At 45.7% G+C, this 23,116-nt stretch overlaps 1 protein-coding gene across 9 annotated transcripts in view; it reads right to left on the reverse strand.

The window, feature by feature from the left end:
• SPTBN1 (spectrin beta, non-erythrocytic 1) overlaps positions 1-23,116 on the reverse strand; it is a 116,118-nt gene that overhangs the window by 44,448 nt on the left and 48,554 nt on the right. For all 9 annotated transcript variants that reach the window (XM_071450319.1, XM_071450234.1, XM_071450567.1 and 6 more), the window contains one exon: positions 2,658-2,809. In XM_071450319.1, the coding sequence (XP_071306420.1) occupies positions 2,658-2,809 (152 nt within the window). The remainder of the gene's footprint in view (positions 1-2,657; positions 2,810-23,116) is intronic.

Below are 23,116 nucleotides of genomic sequence, written 5' to 3' on the forward strand. Positions count from 1 at the left end.
GCAAGGTGTGGCTGTGCTTGCCACACTCCCCTGCATAGCCTCAGGATGAGGCATAGTGAGACATACCTTGCACATTTCTTGGTACCAGAAATGTGCAAAGTACCAAACCCAGAGTCTTCACATACATGTTACAGGAAAACTGGTTCTACATCAAAACCCTTCCTCTTTTCCAAGTGAAAATGACAGAATTCACCACAGAGAATGTGCTTAAGTGGTTTGACCTTTGAGCATCCAGGAACTGCAAGGAATTTACTAATCCTTGATTTGGTTAGGGAAGAAACTGAGCTAAATGCTTAATCTTAGGGCAAAAACAATTCCCAGCTTTATTTTTCTGTTTGGGAGAAGCTGGTTAACAGTGTGTGCAAACCAAATTACAACTGTCCTTTCATGCTGACTGGATTCTTTCCCACTGTGCTCAGTGAGAGCATTGCATGCTATCAATTTCCTTCCAAACACTGCTGTGCAGAGGACATTATGCTCTAAGGCCTGGACTAAACACTAGGATTAGGAATCAAACTGAGCAAGGTCAGGAAGATGGAGGTCTTGCCATTATTGGTTGCTCTCATTCTGAGTTTCTCCAACACACCTCCAAGGACTGTGGGTTTGCACCAACAAAAATCACAGTACGTTTTGGAAAATGCAGGGTTTGTGCAATCAAAGTGAGAGGGCAAAGAGCAACCCTGCTTCCCTGACTGGCATCCAAAATCCTGGACTCTGCTCCACAGGCTCCAGAATCTGAATCCCAGTTTCAAAAGAGAAGAAACAACTTCTGTTTGTTCCACTGCACCACTAAATACACAATGTTTATGGGATACTCACCTATCTAGTTTCTGCTTTCTTACCATTTGATGTTTCCTGTCTTGATTTTAAGCCTTCTGCATAAGATATGCCTTCAAATTTCTCTGGGGTGCCATGGAGATGTCAGAACCTACCTAATGTTGACTAAAATAAATTCCAAAACCTGAGGAACATCAGCATGGCAGTCCTCCTGGAATATTTTTGGTGTGTGTAAGATTCTCCTGGAATACTTTTGGTGTGTGTAATTGTCTCAAGGTTTAGTGCATTGCGTTTACTCTTGTTTGCAGAAGAAGGTGTGGTGGAATGCACTGTTCAAACAGAGCCTGCTGTCCTCCAGCCTCAGATAAGGAAGCTACAAAAAGAATGTGTGCTGGTGCAGACAGCTGCCAGTGCCAGACACAATGATGCAAGTGCAGCTCCAGGAGGCTCCTGTCCTCTCCCCACCCCATAGCTGCCCCAGCCCTGTTTGCATTTTCCAAAACCTGGAGTGAAATATGGAAATGAGCAGCGCAACCACAGTCATGGGACTGCTCTGAGCTTCCTATTCGCTGCTGAAAGTCAAATCTTGACAGGCAGACAGGCAGATTTAACCAGAGCTGACACAGTTGGTGTCCCAGCCCTCAAATAATGGGGCATGCTGGTCTCAACTATCCCTGTGTGAGGAATACCTGCCACCTGCAGTGAGCACATCAAACCCAACACATGGCTGAGGTGAGCAGTCTGGCAGAGACAGAGAGGGGCTCAGAGCAAACTGCAGCTGGTGAACACCAGGATTTGTTACCCCATCCACAGAGGCACTTGTGTGCACATCTCAGCTCCCTCGCCCTCCCAGCTGCACTCAGGCAGCTCCTCTCCTGCCTCCCCACATACACACTACACACACTATACTGGGCCATATGTTGCACTCATTAACCAGAGTCTTAAGCCACAGAGCTCCACTAATAGGAGAGCTTGATGACAAGTGATTACCCAGCCCCCTGCAGCCTTGGGTCTTAGCTAAAGACTGGTATTTCTTTGAAAAGATTTCTCCAAATTAGGCAGTTAAGAGCATCGCCATCATTTAAGGAACCGAAGGAGAAGCTGATACCCAGCCATTTCCTGGCACCCAATTCTCCTCTTGTGCAGCAGCATTTTCCACTGCAGGGACTTTCTCACTCACCACTCCTTGTGCTGGTACCAAGGGGGTGCTCAGCACACCCAAAGAAAGAATCTGATCCATTTATTTATATTGATTTTAGATATTCCCCTTACCAAAAAAAGCCCAAACCTTATCTATCTGAGTGAAATCAAGTGCACTCAGGGACATTCCTCAGCAGTGGGGTGTAATGAACACACCTCCAGCTGCTGCCAGGGTGATGTGGCCCTCTCCAGTTGTTGTCCTGCACAGCCCTGGCATGCTCTGGGAAGGGAGCAGGGATGGGCCAGGCCTGCACACCTGCACCACTGCAGGGTTTGTTAGCAGAAAAATGGGCCACTGCCCACAGGGCCCAGGTGTCCCAGCACATCTAACTCACCACCACCAAGGGATCTAAGGGGCTCAGGAACATTTTGTACTCTGTGCCTGTCAGATTTGGGAGCAGGGAACACGCTGCTGGAAGCACTCAGCATGTTACCAGCAAGGAACCTTTGAAGAAGACTTCCTTTGATTTCCACTGAAGCCACCAGGAATGCATTTTAGTGGTGTCTGGATCCAGCTGAAGCAATAGAGCTCTTTTTTTTTTCTTTTATATATAAAAAGGCATTTTCAGTGCTGACCCCTCAGCACCCACAATTCCTACACTGCAGTTGAGACAAGGATTCACAAAACCCCACCCAAACCCAACCCAATCCCCCCCCAGTGGATACTGATAAGCACTTACAAGTCTCTCTCCTGAAAGCACCTCCAGGAGTTTGATGAGCATCCTCCCATCTCGAAGGTCAGTGTACAGGTCTGTAATCCGGCAGGACACACGAGCCAAGTGGGAATTCACCCACTTGGTGAAGGTCTTCTTCTGAACTGCCTCACGTTCATCTGTGGGGGGAGCAACAGAATGTTACTCCAAATAAATCACAGCTCATGTTTCTATGTGAAAAAGGGATGCTCGATCCTTTAAGATTAAATCAAAGGTATGGCTTGTCTTTTTGGGAGAATCATTGATGAAATTAGGGCTTTTCATTGAAAATCCACCATTCTTCACCTGCTGAGTTCACCTGCTCTGGAAAACACACAGATCTGTAACAGATCCCCCAAAATACCACCAGTCCTTTTGGATTAAGACAAATATGATAGAGAGCAGAGACCAAAGCTTCCCACTGACTTTTTTCCCTTCTCATGGCAATATTTATTTGCAGATTCAACATTTGTAACTGTATTTACACAATGTCAACATGAATTTTTCCATAACTGCATGCCTGAGGTAGACAAGCATTTATATCAAGCCATAGAAAAATAGATTCTTTCCACCTTCCCTTCCCAGAGTCTTTCACAACAGTTTATAGAGGAAGATTGGCTATGAGAGCTCTCTTACTGCACAGCCTCACTGCAGTCCACATTAATTCACAAACTCCTACCCAGCTCCTATCTGCCAAGCCCAGAGCTCTCAGACAGAAAACATTATACATCTCTGTGGTTACATGCTTCTGCCAAGGGCTTTGGATGAAGCCTTGTTAGCCAAAAGTCATTTCAGTGAGCTGGGAAACACTACAGACCAAATTTGTCAAAACACAGGTGCTCTGACTCGGCCTCTGGCCACAGTTAGACAGATGAATGGAAGCTCTGCTTTCCCAGGCAGACAGGGTTCCTCTGTGAAGATGTTGGCATGTACAGAACAGGACATGAGGACAGATTAATCCTAAACTGCAGCACCCCAGCTCTGAAAGCTCCAAGAATGTTGCTTAAAACATGGAGAACATTCCAGATGTGGCTGCCCAGGGGTTTGGTGGCTGCTGTCCTCCCAAAGGAAGGATGTGCTCCCTTCCTGGCATGGTTCCATCACATTCATAACCAGTCACTGCCCCCAGGACCTTGGGGACAGCAGGAAAAATCTGATCATGGTGATGTGGGATGACAAAGATGCTGAGGGTGAGGAGGACAGAAAGCTGGGGACCAAGTGAAATAAGAAAGGACAGTAAGAAGAGAAATCAGATAACAGAATGGGGGTGAGTGGGAGGGAGAGCAGACCTGCACTGAGTGGTGGTTTGCACAACTGCACAATCCCCACCCTAAGATTTCAGTTCCTCCCACTTATTTCTGAACTTGTTCTTCTTACCCATGTGGTTAGATGTGACCAAATCTAGTGCCCTGAAACTGCCCCATTTTTAACAGCTTTTACCTACCTGTCAAGGTAGGTAAAATGTGGCTTGGAAAAATGTCAAAGCTGGGGTTAGTGACAAAACAATGTGCTTTGGGTGAACTGACAGTTTGCATTTTTGTGTTTGCCCTTACTCTGTATGCAGCAGAGGATCCCTGTGATGGAGGAAGAGAACAGGAGATCAGCAGGAACTGCAGCTAGTGTCTACTAGCTTTAAATATATTTTTTATGAACTATTTATAGCAAGTGCCTGGGAATGCTGTATCTGCTTGTCTAGTAATCCATGCCTTTACTTGAAGTATTTTTTTTAAATGAGTCACAGAAGAGAAACCTTGCAATAGTTGGTGATTTTTAAAGAAAATTCCATCAGAAATTGTCTCCTCTCACCACTCGTACAAGCCCCAGAACAGCTCAGCAAGTTTGTTTATTTAATCACTGTAGTCTCTACACAGAAGCACAACATTCAGTGATCCCTGTGCTGTGCTTACATTCATTCCAAAGAGAAATGCCAATGTACAGGACCATGAAAATAGAGTTGGATATAGAAATATCATGTAAAACAAAAAGAGCTATCAAATACCATCTTAAAGCCAACCATTAAAAAATATTGGGTCAAAAATGAAGGTTATCAATAATTCTCCCAATTTGGGGCCACAGTGAAGTAAAGAATGGGAAAAGAATGTCCATGTGGCTTTAGTAAAAGGAGCTGAAGAGTCAGGGCCTAATTTTGAGCAGATGAAAGACACGCTGTGGGAAATGCAGTGACACATCAAGTCATGTTGTGAAACCTTTGGAGCCATGGTATTAACTGACACCAGCTTGAGATCTTCTGGTGTTGAAAGCAAGTCAAGGAAGCCAACAGAGCGAGCAGCCCTTCCAGGACAGGGGAGACAGGTCCCTCCTGGGACAGTGTCCATGTGGCTCTGAAGCCACCTTCCCAAAAAGCTTTTCCACCCCAGCACTTTCAGTGGCCCCAAAGGAGGACAAAGTGCATTTTTCAGGCAGTGGCGACTCGGGCAAAAAGCCCCGAGAAAGTTTGACTGACTTCTTGTCTTGAGTGTTACCTCAGCATCCTGAAGCACAGTGAACTATCAGGGAGGAAGAGGATGGGAGTCCAGCCTGGCTGGAGGCGCTGATGGTGGTGCCCTTAGGAGTGTTTTCTTTACTCTAGAGTTCAAAGCCAGTTGCTGCCTCTCCCCTTCTGCCTTCCCGTTTCCTCAGCCTTGCTCTGGGCGGCCCCGGTTTCCTGTTTACAGCGAGTGGGGCCGCTCGGTTTCTCTTCCCCGCCCCAGCCCGCTCCTGCCTGAGCTCCTCTCACCTGATCCCCACCCATCCTCTGTGGAACCGGCCTCCTCCTCCCTGCAGCCTCCACCACTGCAAAATCGTGTGAGAGTCTCTGCTGGGACCAGCGCTAGCTCCTCGTGCTGAGCCTACACTCAGCTTTTCACATGAGCACCAGCAGCTTCAGTGCTGGAGCCATTCATGGCTTTTCACTTTCTTTCTGTCTCTGCTCTGATTTACAGCAAGCAGGGACATCCCCGATTGTCTGGGTGCAGCCCCATGGAAAAACCCTGTGGCACCACACAAGGGCCAGGCCCCACATGCCACTGCCAACTTTTGGGGACAACCAGCATCTTATGTCAGAAAAATGCCACTGGAGAGACACAGCAGCTCTTTCAGGCTCCTAATGGGGCAGTCACCCAGGAAGGCCAGGCTTTATCCTGCTCTTGGCACAGGCAGAGCACAGCTCTAATTCTCCACTGACACTCTCAGCCAGAGAAGCCCCTGGAGGGAGAAGGCACAGCCCTTCTTACCCCGCATCACTTCACTCCTCTTGCACTCCCACAACGTGGGAAAGCAAACCAAGCCCATTTGGAAATTGGTGTGACTGGGGTTGGTCATGTTAAAACCTCTCCTGATTATTTCTACATGGTGTTTCACAATGACAGCAGGTTTTTGCAATGCTTTTATCAGCCCTTCTAACTGATAAACTATTTTTCTGCTCTCAGGTTTCAGGTTAAAACACACACAGAATTAAAACCAAGGAATTTTGATTGTATGTTTCAAATAAAGAAAGATAGGTACAGAAATATGGTGCTTAGAGCCCTGACAATTTGGTTCAGCAAACAACACAACTGTGACTCTCTTAATGTGCAAAACCCTCCACAGTAAGGGCCAGGTGCATCCATGAACGATGACTGCAGGGATTTAACATCAGCCATGGGTCTTGAGTGCTATTTACAAACCTCATGTAATGGTTTTGACAAATATCCTTCATATTTTCAAAAACACAGTTATGGATTTTGAAGATTAATTAAAATGAAAGGATATGGGTGGAGCTCCAAGTGTCCTACAGCTTGTGAAAACATTTGTTTCCCAAGGGTAAAGAGAAATGAGCAACATGCAAAACATGCAGAGCAGGAAAACGGAAGCCGCTCTCCGAGCAGTATCAATAATAGAGAATCCAACTTATCTTGGAGCAACACTGGGAAGGAAATTTCCTTTATGCGGAAGGCCCCAAGACAATGCCACCACCAGACAGGGGCTTGCAAACTCCAGCACTGTGATTGTGATGCATCAAGGACTGACTTTGTTTAGGAGTTCAGTAAATAAACCAGAGCTGGTACACTGAAAGCATAAACTGAGCTGGACAGGATCACAAACAGGCATCTAACCCCTTCCTCGCTTGAGGGGAGACCATTCTTCCTCCACTAATTTGATGAGAAAAAATCTGACAAAAATGCAGCCACTTTCTGAAAGCCCAGAGCTCAGTTACGGAGTCCCCAGTGCAGGACAGTGAGAGGGGGGTCACATACAGCACCCCCTCTGTCACACACTCAATAGGGCTGTGCCAGAATAATGGTGAATTTGTTTGAGTAACTGCCCTGGGAAAGGCAGGGCTACAGGAGCTGGCTGAGAGCAGCCTGGGCCCCGTGACCCTGGGTGCTCCCACATGCCAGCAGTCCTTGTGGGCCCCAGGGCCCCTGTGTGCAGCAGCTCTGACCACAGCCATGGCAGGGGTTACCTCTTACCTGCCTGCTCAAACCAGACACCCTGATCGCTTCCATAGCGGTCAAAACACATTTCCAGCACACTGACCTTGAATCCCTTTCACATGGAGGGGTAAATCTGTTCAGGCCATGCTGCTGTCAGCCCTGCACAGGTAAAATGACTTTGGGTGTGTGACAGCTCTCACCAGCCCCTGGACAGGGGCAAAAGCCTCCACACAGCAAAGGGGGTGCTCTCAAAGGAGCCCAAACTGTGAAACTGGAGCACAAAAAGGAGCTGAAAGGAGCAGTCTGGGACAGCCCAGCCATCAGTGGCACCAACAGCCTCCCTGCTGAGCCCAGCCCAAGGGCAGCTGCTCTTGGCACTGGCACTGTCCATGGATCCCTGCAATACCTCAAGCAAAACAAATTACAGATGATTGTTAATCCCCAACTCCAAAAGCTCCATCTCCTGCAGGTTTCCATCTTATACTTCCATGCTGGAAGTAATTTCTCCAGTTTAAAATGATTATTTCTTTTTATTATAGCATCCAGTGTGTGCCCTACATGAAGCTCTGCAACATCCACTGACTCATAGATCAGCTGAGTGCTGTTCTAAGCACACCACTTCTGCTGATATCCACTATCCACAGCTTCCCAGAATTTCCCAGATGATATCCTCATTTCACAGAGCACAGAGAAAACAGACTTTCCTTTCACAGGACAACATTCCCATTGTTGCTGGTGTTCAGGAGGCAAGATATTCGCCCTATGCTTTCTCGCAGATGCAAGGATGTGGAGTGAAATAGCCAGTAATATTCACAGCTTCACAAATTCCAGCTGTGCTTTGAGGTTTTTCAGTTGAGAAAGATTTGTGAGAGAAGGGCAGATCAGCTACCGGGACCAGAATGTGGTGATCAAATAAGATTTTATCAGTAAACAACACAAACAGATGTGCTGTGATAACCTTCACTGTTTGCTGGAGTAAGGCAACATGAAATAGCTGTGACATGGCCCAGCTCTGACATTCCAGGCAGGCTTGAGTGGAGCAGCCTGGCCTGAGGCAGGCAGAGCCCTCAGCAGCTCTGACACAGCTCCTTTGGTCACCACTGCAGCAGCACCTTGACAAACAGAGCTGGTGGCTCCTGCTCCTGTCCAAACCCAGGGCTGTGTGCTCAGGGACAGCTGGGGACTGCCAGCAGCCCTGGGCTGTGCCTCAGGCTGGGCAAGGAGGCTGAGGCTGGGTTTGTGTGCTCCTCACAGCCCAGCAGGACCCCACCCTGGGGTGAGACCCCTGTGGGACTGCAGCTTGTGGGGTGTGTAGCTATGCAAAGCACTGAACTGATGCAGCACTAAATATAGCCCAGAGGGTAAAATGCACCTCAGTGCATCCACTGAGGATCAGCTGAGGAGAGAAACATCTGGTTTGGGTAAACACTCCCAAAATGATGGCCTTTCCACATGGTCCCACACATGCTGTATTCATCCTTGGGCATCAGGAAGCCCAGAGAACAATGCACAAGCATGCACAGCCAGGCACAGCCAGTCTAAATGGAAATACATTGGAATTGACCTGTGGGGAAGAAAATGAAGGAAGGAGGAAAGATCACTATTAGCTATCAGTAGAGGAAAGGAAATTTTCTCCTAACATTCAAGTTTCTTTTAATATGCAGGTGTCCTATAGGAATAAACTAAGCAGTGGATGCTGCTTTTCCCCAGCTGCAGATGACAGGTTAAGACTGAAAATTTGGATTGATAAAAATGGATGAAACAGAGCTCAATGTAGAAAACACAAGTCCATAGTACACACATGCAGGAACAAGGAAAGAACTAGAACAAAACCTGCAGGAAGTCAAATTTACACATGACACACAGAGAACACGATCCACGTGGGTCCAGTGCTTAGAAAAATGCATCTCCTTCACTTTAATCTTGCTGTCAGTTTACCATGGAGGAATAGGAGGGGAGCAGCTGATCATTCTCATGCAAATAGATGCATTTGTTAATGGTTATTTTATGGCACAAAGTAATCTGTGGAGTGATTTCCAATCCAAACTGGTGAGATCACACCAAAGCTTTTACGTGCTCCAGCATGACTTAAACAAGAACTTGAATGCAAATGTTAAAGATGACAAAGCAATGAAGGGATTTTGTTTGTGCTGTGTTTAGATGGTGATTTCATTAGGAGCAAAATCTTTGCTGCTTTCCTGACTCTGCTACATGGAGACAATTGTGGAGAAATCAGGGGTGTGTTCAGCAATCCTTTTGCTTTTACTAGGAAGCACCAGCCAGCTGCTAAGTCCTATTAAATATCTACCCTTCCCTAATAAACGTTACAGCATGTGACCACTTTCACTGCTGACAATCCTCTGGAAAAGAAAAAAGGGAAAGCTACAGAATGCAGCATGTGGAACAAACCATTCTGCTGCTTTCTCTCTTTGATGGCACTAAACCTCTCTCAATGACATGATGCACAGGACAATGTCCAGGAGCCAGCCAAGCATTGCAGGGTGTGGAAGGGCAGGTCCCTTCATGGTCTTTATTTTTACACAGAGTTTATGGCATTTTGGTGTCAGCAACACAAAAATGAACCTTCCACAAGCCAGATGCAAATTTTTGTACAGGAATGATTATGTTCATCTCCAAAAAGTTACTGTAAAGCCTCCCACAGAAAATAAACATAAAAGTCATCTGGGTTTAACAGACTAAACGAGTGGAAGAACTCAGCTTTTGATTTATAGTTTTTGTTTCAGTTCAGGAGATAGGATGACATATTTAAGGAGATTTAGAGCAGTAGGTGCCCAGCTCTCCCTGCATTGGTGATGGCTGTGTGAACTGCTGGTTTAACTTTGGGGGCCTGGAATGCAAACCAGTGTAACCATCTGGCACAACATGGCCAGCTCCCTCTGTGGAGAGCACCCATGACAGGGCCCATTACAGCAACAACAGCAAGTCAGCTGCTCTTCTGGTTCTCCAGGAACTCCAGCAGCTGCTGGTTCTTCTGTATGAAATGCAAAGCAGCTACAAAAACACCACCTTCAGTGGGTAATTCAAATGATTTAACACTTCTGGGGGCTGCTCTTGGAAATGCCCACACACACCTTCTGCTTCAACTACCACCAGCTAGCCTGGGTTGCACACAAATACTGAACAAAATAATCACAAGGACCAAGGCCTGAATCCCAAACTGTATCACAGAAACACAGACTTGGGCTGCACAGAATCTTAAATATCATCCAGTTCCACCCCTCTGCCATGGGCCAGGACACCTTCCACAAGGCCAGGTTGCTCAGAGCTCCATCAAGCCTTAAACATTTCCAGGGATGGGACAGCCACAGCTGCTCTGGGCAACTTGTACCAGGGCATCACCACCCTCACAGGGAAGATTTTCCTCCCAATATCCCATCTAACCCTTCTCTCTGTCAGTGTGAAGCCATTCCTCCTTATCCTGTCACTCCAGATTCTTGTAAACAGTCTCTCTCCATTTTTCTTGTGCCTTCTTCAGGCACTATCAGGTCACTCTGAAGCTTCTTTTCCTCAGGCTGAACAACCCCAATTGTCTCAGCCTTTCCCAAAGCAGAGGTGCTCCATCTCTCTGACCATCTTGGTGGCCTCCTCTGGGCCTCTCTTTCTCCTTTCTGAAGAAAGATGCTACAAAGCCGTATCTACAGCAAAATAGCAGAAGTACAGATGAATAAAGGAGTAACTTTTTGGCCTCATGACGTGCAGTGCTCAAATGGGCCTCCTTTAAAAAGCAGCATGGAAAATGTCCCAGTGCTGTTGGCATTTTACACAAAAGGACACAAACCCCTCACGGCCGATTTGATGTCAGTGCTTGTTGCCACTTTTCCCTTCTGCGTAAGAAACAAATCCCTTCAGCAAAAGGAGCATGGAAAAAGCATCTGCCTGTCCCAGGACACTGACTGCAACATTCCCACAGAAGAACAATGAGAACCTGAGGTCACTGCACTGTTTCAAGCACACACAGTCTTGGGGGGTCTTGGCAGTTTCCTTTAAAACACATTATATGCAAAATGCAGGGAAGTGCCAGGGGATTTTTGAGAGGGACAAAAACATTTTTCTATACATGTCCAAACCACTCTCAGACTGGCAGTGTTGAATGAGTATGAGAGAAAGGCTTGGCCTGGGCAGGGAACATGCCAGGTCCTTCCCTACATCAGATCCATCTTATTTCTGTCCATGTTCAGCAAACCCAGCAGAATGAGAGCTTTTACAATGGATTCCCACTTGTCTGTGGGAAGGAAAGCAAGGGTAGGAAGAAGGAGCTGGAGGGTTTTGTTATTTCTCTTGTTCTCTTTTCCTTTCAGCATTCCTCCCTCTTCTCAGCTACTGGCCCTGCAATTCCTACTGCTCCTGTGTGCCCAGCCTGGGAGCCTCATTAGCCAGGGGTTTGGAAATACAGAATTGTAAGTGACATTAAGCAGAGATGACTCACAGAGAGATGAGCATCAGCACTCAGCACTCCCCAGGACAGCAAAGTGCATGGTGAATCCCACCTTTTCCAGAGCATACCCTGCACTGTGGGTGACCACTGCCAGTGGCACATGCCACCCTGGAGGGAGGAGATCTGCCAGGATGCAAGGCTGGGACTCTGGAGAACAAATCTCTAAGCATGGGAGCTGCCCCTGCCTTGAGCAGGTGTGTGCTGGACCAAATAAACTCCTCTTCCAACCTGAAGTATTCTGTGATTTTATAAATCCCAGCAAGCTTAAACAAGAATAGGCCAGAAGACTGCACTGCCAGTATTCCTATGGAATCCCACTGAGGATTTCAGAGGGCTGTGGGATCTCTTCTTTCATCTGAGGCACAAGTTGAGACATTACATGGCGAGCAAAGTCAAAGCTGTAGTGTGTTTTGACCGTGCTACTGTAAAAACTCACTGCAATCAGAATGAAGAATAGATGAAAGAAAGCCAGACTTTTGTTGGTTTCATGTTTAAATGTAATTTCACCTTAATGACAGAGAAGCATGAATAGAAAATAAAGAAATCTACAATGACTGCATTTAATCCTTTCAAAATATTAAATCTCTGTGCTAAGAGATGTTATCATTATAATTAATTGCTGCTAAATTATAATTTTCATTATCACAGAAATATATTAAATGGAAGAACATGTATTTAAATAACCACTGTGTTGATCAGGGATTAATAAGAGCTGAATTCACAGCCTTGCTGAACAATGTGTTTAGTTCCTGCAGTTTCCATGGCCACACAATAATTTACTACTGTTAACTATGTGCCACATTGTAGAGTCAGATGCACGACACTGTGCTGACAGGATGCTGAATAAAAGCAGCAGCACAGGTAAGCCAGACCATAGCTCAGCAAGCTAAATCCCAAAGGTGGAAACTGAATGAGTAACAGCAACAAAAATACTGTAGGTTACAATAAAAATCACTTGTATAACTGAAGGAACCTTGATATTTACAAAATGTCATCATTTCTAAAAAGAGAGTTTTAAAAATGCATTTATTTTAATGAGATTTGATACAAACTGCTAATAAGAAGCATTAGAGGAAAAATCCCTAATCTTCTCAGGCTCTAATCTGCAAACCCATCATGCAGAGCTCCCAAGAAAGTCCTGGAGTTGGAGTCTTTTGAGATTGGCAGAACTGACACCTTCACCTGTTTGCTTGCTCAAGAAAAGCTCCAGAAAACTGAACCATGATCTCAACTTGAACACACATTCCAGCTGGTCACTCTGTACAGTAAAGGAGTTCTTTAAGAAATCCAATTCAAGAAATAACAATAATAAGAAATCTTTCTTTTCATGCCACACCTACTTTATTGGAACTTCTGAGGCACAAACAAGTTGCACATGCATTCTAGTTCCTCACCTCAAAATTTTCTTACTTGCCTGTTTGATTCCAAGCCAAAGGTCATTTACTGATCTGCTTGTGTGGGACAACGTGACATGTTTAAGCAAAATCATTTTAGCCTTTGGAATTATGCAAGAGTGGGGAAAAGAGATCCCTTTCCAGCACAGTATTTCCTGCCCAGGTAATAACTTTCAAAGCAGTAGCAGAAAAAAAACCCCATTTGTTTGAAACCCTCTAAAGTCTCTCTGAGATTTAAAAGGTGATGCAAATTTGAAGAAATTAGGGTAAAATTATGCTTTTAGTACTTTAAATGTGCATCTTCATCCAGAAACATCACTTGTTTCTTGTTTTTCTAGTCTTAAAAGTGGACTGGTGAGTTGTACTGATTGTTCAAGGCCTTGACTGCAATAATTGGAAGGCCCCACATAGGGACAAAGGTGTGGCTCCTGTGGAAGGCATCCAGGAGAGCTCCCAAGTATTTACCTTCACTTTCTTTCATTTTTAGCACAATGAGAAAATGATAAAAGCACTCAAAGACTCCTGATCACAGGCATTTCACTGATGCCTCCTCAGCCATGTTGCACATCATCTCCGTATTCTGGGTTTTTCCCCCTCAAAATGTGAATTGGTGATGTGGTGTTTTCTTTAAAAACCCCAAAAAAACAGAATAAAGCCCCAAACAGACTATGAGTTAATGGCAATTAATAAAGGAAAGGCAACTTCTGGAAGTTCAGTGTCTAATGACTCTGAATGCTCCCAGCTTTCTGTTAATGTAACAGCAATGTCACTAGAGCATAGTTCAGGTACTGGTTAAGCACAAAAATATTGCACATTTGCACAGACTATTTGTGTTTACACCCATCTTACACCTCCAAATCCCACAGACACAGGGGTGCACAGGCATGAGAATGTACTGTGGCACCTCACATTCATTTGTATGTTCCTGAAACCTCAGTCACAACTCACTGATTTTCAGCTCTCCAAATTTACACACATTTCACATGTTTCAGCCCAACCCAGCTACACCAGATGTTTATGCAAAAGGAAAAGTCCCATGAATACACTCCTGAATGTGAAGGCCACGTTGACTTGCACCTGATGCCAGGGAAATATTTTTAAACTTGGCAACAGGAGCTAAATCAGAAGGGAGAGTTGAGTTATGGAGCACAGAAAACAAAAGGTGTTCTGGCCTTAGGTGGCTCACACACCTAAGGGACACCTGCCAGGAACTGGATAGGATGGGCCACATTCAAGTGGCTGGAGAAGAGGGAAATGACAGCCACAAACCCAGCACCCTGAAATGGGCACTGCAGAGATCACACCACCCTGCCCAGCCATTTCATTCAGGAAAAACAGGGGGAAGTCCCCTTGGAGCTGCTGTTTTATCCCCTGCTCGTCCCAGCCCTGCCATACCCAGCGTGGGGAGCAGCTCTGCTGGCGCCAGGGCAGAGCTCCAATCCATCCCTGAGGGGAATGGCACTGCCAGGACGTGCTGTATGGTTAAAGGGTTTACATATTAGGTGTCTTTAAGTGTTGTCTGCTCTCCAGGACAACTTGTGACTGTTTTTATTTAGGGAAAAAGTATGTGCAGTGAGGAATTAGCTGGAGCATGGCTGGCGCCAGGCGCTGAGGACACAGGAGCATCTTTCAAGTGGCACAGAGCATCATTAGCATCAGTGTGCTGGCAAACACCAGGGCAAGTCAACTGTTAGGAGCAAAGGCTCCAGCAAATAAGGTTTATATCATGGGAATTTTATTATATAACCTCTCAGACATATTTATTTTGGAGGAGAGGCAGAGAGAGAGGCATTTAGTAATACATCTGCAGCAGGGGATCTATGGAAAAAACGTTCCATAACTTCCATGTCTCACCCTGAGAGTTCCTCTCATAAGGACGTAGGCCACAGCTAAGAGCAACAGGTCCAGATGCAGCCAGCTCTTAATCTGCAATTAAAGGCTGACAGATTATCAGGGCACCTGCACAAGTGACAGTGGCCAGGATGTCACCAAGGGAACAGTCGGGAAACAGTCTGCAGGCACTGCCAGTTTTCTGAAGAGACTTCCTTGAGCTAGAATTGGCACACTCTGTTCCTGATCCCAGGGGAGGCCATGAGGATGAAACTCACCTTACACCCCACAGGGTGAACAAAGAGACAGGGAGGGAGAACACGAGACACCCAGCACTCAAAGGTAAAGGTAACCGAAATTATTGAGCTTCCCGTGACGAGGATAACAGAAAGGTCAGAAGTTCAGAACACCACCAATATTTGATGTTTCCAGACACCTCCCCTCTTTATTCAGAGCCTGCCTGAAGTGCCATTCCATAATGGCTCTTACTCATATCAGCCTGCAATCGCAGTACAGTCACATCTGTGATTTCACAGCAGTCTCTCCCATTATATTGCCAGGCAATCTGAGCTGGCAGAGGAACACACCCTGACAAAAGCAGCCGTTGCACTATCAAGGTCTAGCTTCCCTCCAAATAACTGTGGAAAGATACTAAAGTAGCTGTAGAATTAATTATTACCCAAAGCAAACCGTAGTTAGCTGACTACAGATGGGATGGTCAGTTTTCACTCCTCTTTTTTCCTGGAACCAAATCATAATCAGATCATAATGCCAAAAACTGGAAACACTTCCTGGACAAAATGAGCATTGAGAACTGGACTCTGGAGGCTTTTTGAAAGGAGAAGGCAGAACCCAATATATGGTATTAGCATGGAGAAGCTGAAACCAAGGGGAGCTCTTATTTGAGAAAAATGTAGGAAGAGGAGTGGATTTGAGAGACAAAATCCCTCAGCACTGTGCTGTTTATGCAGTTCCTTTTAATGGGGCTGCATTGGTTTATACTATCTGAGATGTGGGTGCTGCATATGAGCTGATTCTCTGCAGTTTGCCAAGCTGTTAAATGAAATTCAGGTATCTTTATTAAACCACAGGGGTTTCATTCCAAGAAAAATCTGGGCAGCCAGCGTTTATTCTGTTCAGATAAACTCTTAAATCTCTTTGTAACCACATGTTGTTTTGTTTAATCTTTGAAGGCATAAGGTCACCCTTTGCTTGTGATTAGAGTACTGTGGTCACACAGATCATGTTTGTACCTTGCCACTGCACTTTTTCCACTGACCCTTTGGTGAGCACTTCTCCAGCTCCTCAACCTGAAAACAGTTCCAACAGAACTAAAACAGGCAAGAGAACTTAAAAGCCACTAATCTCAAAACAAAACCAATCCTAAGAAGCACATGCCCGGGCATTTTGGCAACATTGTACGCAGAGATGTTTGAAGTGTCTGCAAGGACACCAAATGTGCCTTCTGTACAAAGCCATTTGGGATGATATTACTCTTTTTGCTAATATAAATAATACATAAGAATCATAATTGTGACTTCCTCCCAAAACAGTTAAAATCAGTGCAGGATTGTGCATGCTACTGGTTCCCACCAAAGAGCAAACTGACCCTGTCCAGTGTCACTTCGTCACGTATGTGTAACTGGGCTTGTCCTTTCAAGTTCCAGCTTACATTTTTATGAACAAACCAAACTTGACTGAACAGAGAATTATCAGCACTTCCAGTTATCCCATGAAAAGGCCACTTGGTAATGCCAGCTCTTTCACAAGGCCTTTGAAAAGGCAGGAGCGTGGCCCCCAGACCATGTCCCAGTGGCTGCCTGCGTGTCTGCCGGGCTGTGCTGTTCCCTGCACACTGAAGGGCCTTTCTCTGTAAGCTCCTTTCTAGGGAACAGTGGGGCATTGAGCAGGGCTACAAGCCTGGTTAATATTAGTTTGGCTACAGCAGTGCTCTCCCAACAAAGGAGGCTCTCAGCCCGGGATACCCTCGCTCCAGCAGCAAGTGCACAAGGGCTTTTGTGTGAGCGTGGGCTCTCCCAGCCACCGCAACCTCGGGCTCCACATCACAAGTCACAAGCACGAGTGCTCCCCATCCCTCGGGGCCTTTCCCATCCCTTTGGGCCTTTCTCCTCTGACAGAAATGTGGGGACTCAGCTTGATGCGTTTTCAGGAGCAGTGAGCAATTTTGGGCTCACGTGCTCTCCTTAGCTTCACGAGGCTCTCTGTGTGGACAGGAGGGCCACGGTGACTCTGGGTCCCAGCAGGGACATGACACGTTGGTGGCACAGCTGGGAGTGAGGCCCTGCTCCCCCAGCACCCCCGTGTTCACCAGGTTCTGCTCTGCTTCTGCACTGCAACAGCCACCACCTAGCTCCTGCTGCTCTGAATTTCAGAGCTGCTGAAATGCTGAGTAATCCACCAGCTTCTAACTCTCTCCACAAATGACCCTTCACTTTAAAAGGACTCGTTTGGAGTGGGAGGGGAGTTGTTTACTGATACTTATTAAACAACTTTAATCTTTGATGAAGTGTCACTTCACTTGGACAATCACACTGGGATAAAGGCCATTACCTGCCAGGCCCAGATACAAACATCCAAATGGAATTTCAGATTTGATTTCTTCTGGGAAGAGCAAAGCAGATTCTCAGCTACCTTATTTATGATATTCTACCTCCTTTACCACAGCTTTGAAAGTCAACAGAGACTAATTTCCAATATTTGGTATAAGAGTTTTCCCAAACCCAGCTATTGAATGAAGATAATTCATTTTCACATGAGGAAAAGATGTCATTGTCATACCCTGCTACTTAATAGCTGATACTTAATACTTCTCAATTCAACTTAAACAGGAACAAAAAGACCTTCAGAGCTGTTAGTAATAAAATACTCATGAAATTCAGACTCTGAGCAGAAGGGGTGCAGTTACCAAACCACACACCCTGTGCTGAGATCTCACAGAAGAGGAGTTTAGTAGAGAAAAGAGAGAAAGGAGATTTTGTGAATCATATAATTAGATTTTCTTCACCGTTTCTGCTAAGCTTAGATAGCAGCTCATCCACTTTAATAATCAAAGCATGCACCCAACAGAAAACAGAGAGATGAAAGAAACTAAGGAAAAAGAGGAAATCACAAACCCAAATTGGGAAAGAGCTCAGGAATGGAGGACAACCATTGTTCTGTTGTTTTATCACCACTTTCATCTCTGTCGTAGGCTTGTTTTATTGGCCCACTTTCCACACAACTTAAAGGCAAAACCCACAATCCATTTGAATAGGGCTTTTGGACAGGAAAAATATTTGGGATAAGAGCCTGTACTCCCAGGTGATTACAACATGCCCATGAAACACTGGGATGGTGGAGCTTCTTGGACACATGGAATGCAGAAACACTCAAGGGCTGATTCCTGTGCTGCATTCCCAGATCCCTGAGCTGAGGAGATTTACACCAGTTGAGCACCACACAAATCATTTTGCTCTGGCTACATTTCTCCTGCAGGGTATTCAAAACACCCTGCTGTCCCATGTGAAAATATTTGCTTACAAGCTTTGTTTACTTCATCTCAGAGCCACAAAAAGTGCTCCAGAACTGCCCTTTTTAAAACAAAATTAGGCTAGAGCACCTAGAGATTTCTGATTGTATTTAAATTAAGTTCCTTACACACACAGTTAAAAAATTAAATGTTACAAGCACACTCTAAATGAAAATTGAAGAGAACAGACTATAAAAAACCTGAGCCAATAGCTCAGAGTTGTAAATGTTCACAGTTATTTCAGTGAGAAGCCAAATCCAATTTAAATGTTTCCTTTCGACCTGTATCAACACTGGCCACATGAGCAGAAATACCTTACTCTTAGCTCCTTTAATTTGCCTTCTCTATCTCCACAAGTACCAAAACCCATGACCAGAAAAAGCAAATTTCTGCCCAAAAACTGAGTCAGGATTTGGATATGTTTGCAGGGATCTTTGCACTGGAAAGAATAAGGGCCCAGCTATCACAGAAATGCACATTTAAGTCAGTTTGGGATTCCTTTAAAACTCCTTGCAACTCTGACAGGACTTCCAACCATGCAGCTTTTGCTCAGGTGTTCACCCAAACCAGAAGACTGAAGTGTGCTGTGACACATTCAGGCTTTGGAGTGCTGCAGACACCAGAAAATCGAGCAAAATTTGCCACACAAACAGGAATTTCCACCTTTGGTGGATCTGAGAACATGAAGGGGGAGGGGGTAAACCAAAAATGCGTGTAACCCAGACACATTTCATCCAGAATGAAATTCAGCCTCCCTGCATTTCAGCTTGAACAGAAATTACCATGACAAGAAATGCCAGTGACCCATTTGGTAGACAAAGTAGGGTGTCCCAGGTCAGTAATCAGCGCCTGGAGCTATGCAGGTCACTGCTCCCAGGAGACTCAAACCTTCCCGAGGTAAATCAGGAAGGGGCTGCTGAAACTGCCTGCTCAAAGGGCACCCACGTGAGGAACTCCAAGGATCCTGGTGTCACAGAGGGGTCTCTGCCTTAGTGCAGGACAGCACTGCAACTCCTGCAAACTGCTCTGCCGGCAGCATGAACTCTCTGTTTAACCTTGAGCATACACAGGGATTTGGGGGAAGATTTTCTTGCAGCAAAAGCTGTGGGAAAGCCCTGCTTGAGAACAGAAAACCAAGAAAATCTTCCTGCTGTCCTTCAGCATGGATGGGAACCAACCTACACATATACTCATACATGATCAAGCTGATTACCAGTGACCACTTAAAAACTGAAATGGTGTGTGCCTCTTTTTATGCCAAACCTCCTTGGGTCATTGCAGATCAGAGGATTCCAAGCCAAGGAGCTCCTCTGCTGAAAGGCTCTTTTCAGAGCCTTTCATCAGAGAGAGGGGCTTTGCCACAAACACCCAAAATACAGTTGCATTGCCTTTCCTGGTGCAGGCAGTGCTGTGCAGCCACAGTCAGCCTTGTATGCCCATGAAACACAGTTTAGAACTGATCTTAAACACCTCTGATGAGAAAGGCAGCTCACCTTTCCTACAGCTTATTCCAGCGTCCAGTTTTTCAAACATACTATTTCTAACACGGTTCAAAATACAGGCACTTTCTCTCATGCAGCCTGAGCACCAAAACACACCAGGCTCCCACTAAAATGCCCAGTGTCCAGCCTGAAAGGCAGCATTACAAAAATGCCCAAACCTGAAATGTCCCACACAGCAGGACACACGGCAGAGCTCCTTTGAAAGCTGCCTTTCCTCTGGCACTTATCAGGAGTGCCGATCTAGCTCAACCCATCCCCCCGACATTTCACATTTGTAATTACCACTGGAAATCTCACACCTCGGGCACAGCCCCGGAGCTGAGACCCAACTTTGCAATGACAGGGCAGGAGCTGATAGAGTCATCAAGCTCCCGAATGCCAGAGATGTTAATAAATACCACTGTCCTGCTAACCGGGTGGGAAAGAGCCCTGGAGCAGTGATGATAGCTGCTTCCCCGTGCACCCTTCCCGCTGGAAGGTGACACAGCTGCAGGGATCTCCTTCCAAATTCCTGACTGGCGTTAACCTCTTCCTGCCAGCTCCTACACCCAGTCCTCAGCCCAGCCAATCCACAGGATCCTGCCACATTACCATAGCACGGGTGACAGCTTTCGGTTTATAACAACAACAACAACATATCTGGTTTGATTTGCATTTATTCCTCAACGTAGCAGGACAAACTCTCCACTGACAGAACCTGCACAAGCTCCATGGCAACGTGTTTCCCACAAACAAGTTTTGGGGTTCTGTCTTTACTTGCACGAGTAACTGCAGCCGTGCAACCTGATCCCTCTCTACTGCACAAGTGGCCATGAGAACCAAAACTCCACGCCTAGCTTTAAATGATAGCAACCACTGATAGAATCGCTCACTTATCATTCCAGGACCAGGTGAACTAAGCATAATAGGAACTTACTGAAACTTAATAAAGGAAACACAACTTGCTAAAGCATTTTTCTCCCCTCACCTGTGCCAACATTCTCACGGGCACTCTAAAGAATGCTAAACTCCCGGATTATCGACACTGGCCTTCAGGGCTTCTTTTGACACAAAGAGAGTCTTGATTCACTCCTAGCAATGGCTTCTGCTACATCCTGCTTCTCTCTGGCCCATCAAGGCAAATGGGAGCCGGATCCCCTGCCAGGTGACCCTTCCAGGGGCAGAGGGAGCCGGTCTGGTCCCTGCAGTGCAGTCCCATAACCTGCACTGGGTTTCACACCCCAGCAGGACTGGGCTGGAAAATCTGCTTTAATCACCCCACAACCATCATCAAGTTTCCTTACAATCATCACTTCAAGGCATTTCAAAGAGGTGGAACATAGGAGTGCCAAGGGAATCAGGTATGATGTGAATTTGCTTTGTCCATAGCATTTTGGGGGAGAATTGGGCTGGCTCCTCTCCTCATGTGAAGCTAGCAGTGTCAAACCCCATGTATTGTCTATTTTAGGAAAGAGGAGATCAGAGAGTTGTCTTCTACCAATTGCTGGTTCAGACTTCTCTTTGTACAGGGCCTGAGCACTTGCTCTGTGTTATTTTGGATAAAACAATATACTCCCAAGTGCTTTTTTTGAGGAAATCTCAACATTCACTAGATCTAAACAGTACCTTGCTATAAGCTAGTACAAAGCTAGGGATTCACTAGGAACTGTAACTGTAGGAACTGTGAAGAAAAGAGGGGTAAATTCAGTGTGTGAAGAACATGAGCAGAAGTTAGAGTAATCTGTGTGGTGCTGATGCTGGTGCTGCTCCAGAGAACCCTCCTACCCAGAGCAGGAGGGGTGAAACAATTATCAAGGAGTATGTGATTATTTGAAATGCATCTGTTTTTACTTGTTTGTACACCTCCATTGTGAAAGAGGTAAAACTGGTGATAAATCTCTAATTTTAAAAAGTTACATATATTCAGCTCATCTGTGCTGGGCTTGAGCCTTGCCCAATGCCACAGAACACTCCCTGTTCCCACCAGAGCCTTCCAGCAGGAATGCCCTGAAAATCTTACAACTCCAAAACAATGGCTTTGTAGACATTCTTCAAGCAAAGAGCCACTAATCCGAGGAAAGACCTCTTGTGTCAGCAGAGTTAAGCCACTCCCTTTCCATCACACACCATATTTTGTATGGTTATTTAGCATTTCATGGAGTATCTGGTGCATAATTTACAACACTGCCTGCACCTATGCTCCACCCTGAACAAGATCACTGGCAGCAGTCCTTTTCAAGCCTGTGATGTGAATAAACAGCCACAGGATGGTCTGCTGCAAAACTGCACAGAATTTACTGCACTTTATCTCTTCTGCTGGAGGAAATTGCAGTACTTTAGGGAGAGCACTGCATCTTTTTTTAACCTTTTTAAGTCAACTCAGTGCATTCCACTGAAGGGAAAACTCACTTTCTGTGCTTTCAACAATGCAGTCTGCTTTCCTCTTTCAGTGTGATGTAAACACAGAGATAATGGATTCCTGAAGCAGTGACCCTGAAAATGATAAAATCTGCCTTCTTTAGACTGCTAACTAAACCAGCAAAGAAAGAGGCATGAGCCAGGTTTTTCTTCATGCCACAAACTTAGTTCTTTCCAACACAAGTACCACAGCCTAAGATCTGACAGATGTCCAAGATAAAGCCTGTAACGCACTCCCTGTGTGCAGGTTTGAAGCCTGGATTTTCCATGCCTTGTCCCAGGAATTTCCATGTTCCCAGTGTTTAGGATGCTGTCATTTTGCCTCATTACATGCAGTGTGCAGCCATTGCTGCGAGCCAGTTTACAAGACAAACCAAGTGCTATGAATGAAAGATTTTTTTTCCCTCCCTCCTTAAGCCAGCAAATAGGAACATTCTTTGCACTAACCAAGCTCTTGCCCCCTCTCTGACAGGAACCACAGACCACACTTGCAGCACAAACCAGAGTAAATTAAGAAACATGCACAGAAGGGCAGCACTTCGCTGCACTCAGGCTGCTCTGGGACTATCTCCAGAGTCACATGGATCTAGAGGAGGAGGTTTGGTTTCAGTGAAGAATTCTTTTTTATTTTGCAACTGCAATCCCAGAGTTCATTCATTGTTGGGACGTGTCTTCCACAGAGAAACAGCAGAGCTCCTTTTACCCTGCCTGAGGCACGGAGCTGCTGGGCACCATCCTCCCCCCTGCACTGGGGGTTTGCAGCCCGGGCCGAGGCCTACCCTCCCTGCAGAGAGCACACGGCACCCCCAAAAACCCTCTGGTTCTTACACAGACTGGGAGTTTAAGGGGAAAATATTAAAGGACATTCTCCCTGTCCAAAAGCAAAGAAAACTGGGAATGTTAAAGTACACGAGTGCTTTCTCA

The sequence above is a fragment of the Agelaius tricolor genome, unplaced genomic scaffold (genome assembly GCF_023055355.1).
Source record: "Agelaius tricolor isolate 1412-34295 unplaced genomic scaffold, bAgeTri1.0.p SCAF_1, whole genome shotgun sequence".
Lineage (NCBI taxonomy): Eukaryota > Metazoa > Chordata > Aves > Passeriformes > Icteridae > Agelaius > Agelaius tricolor.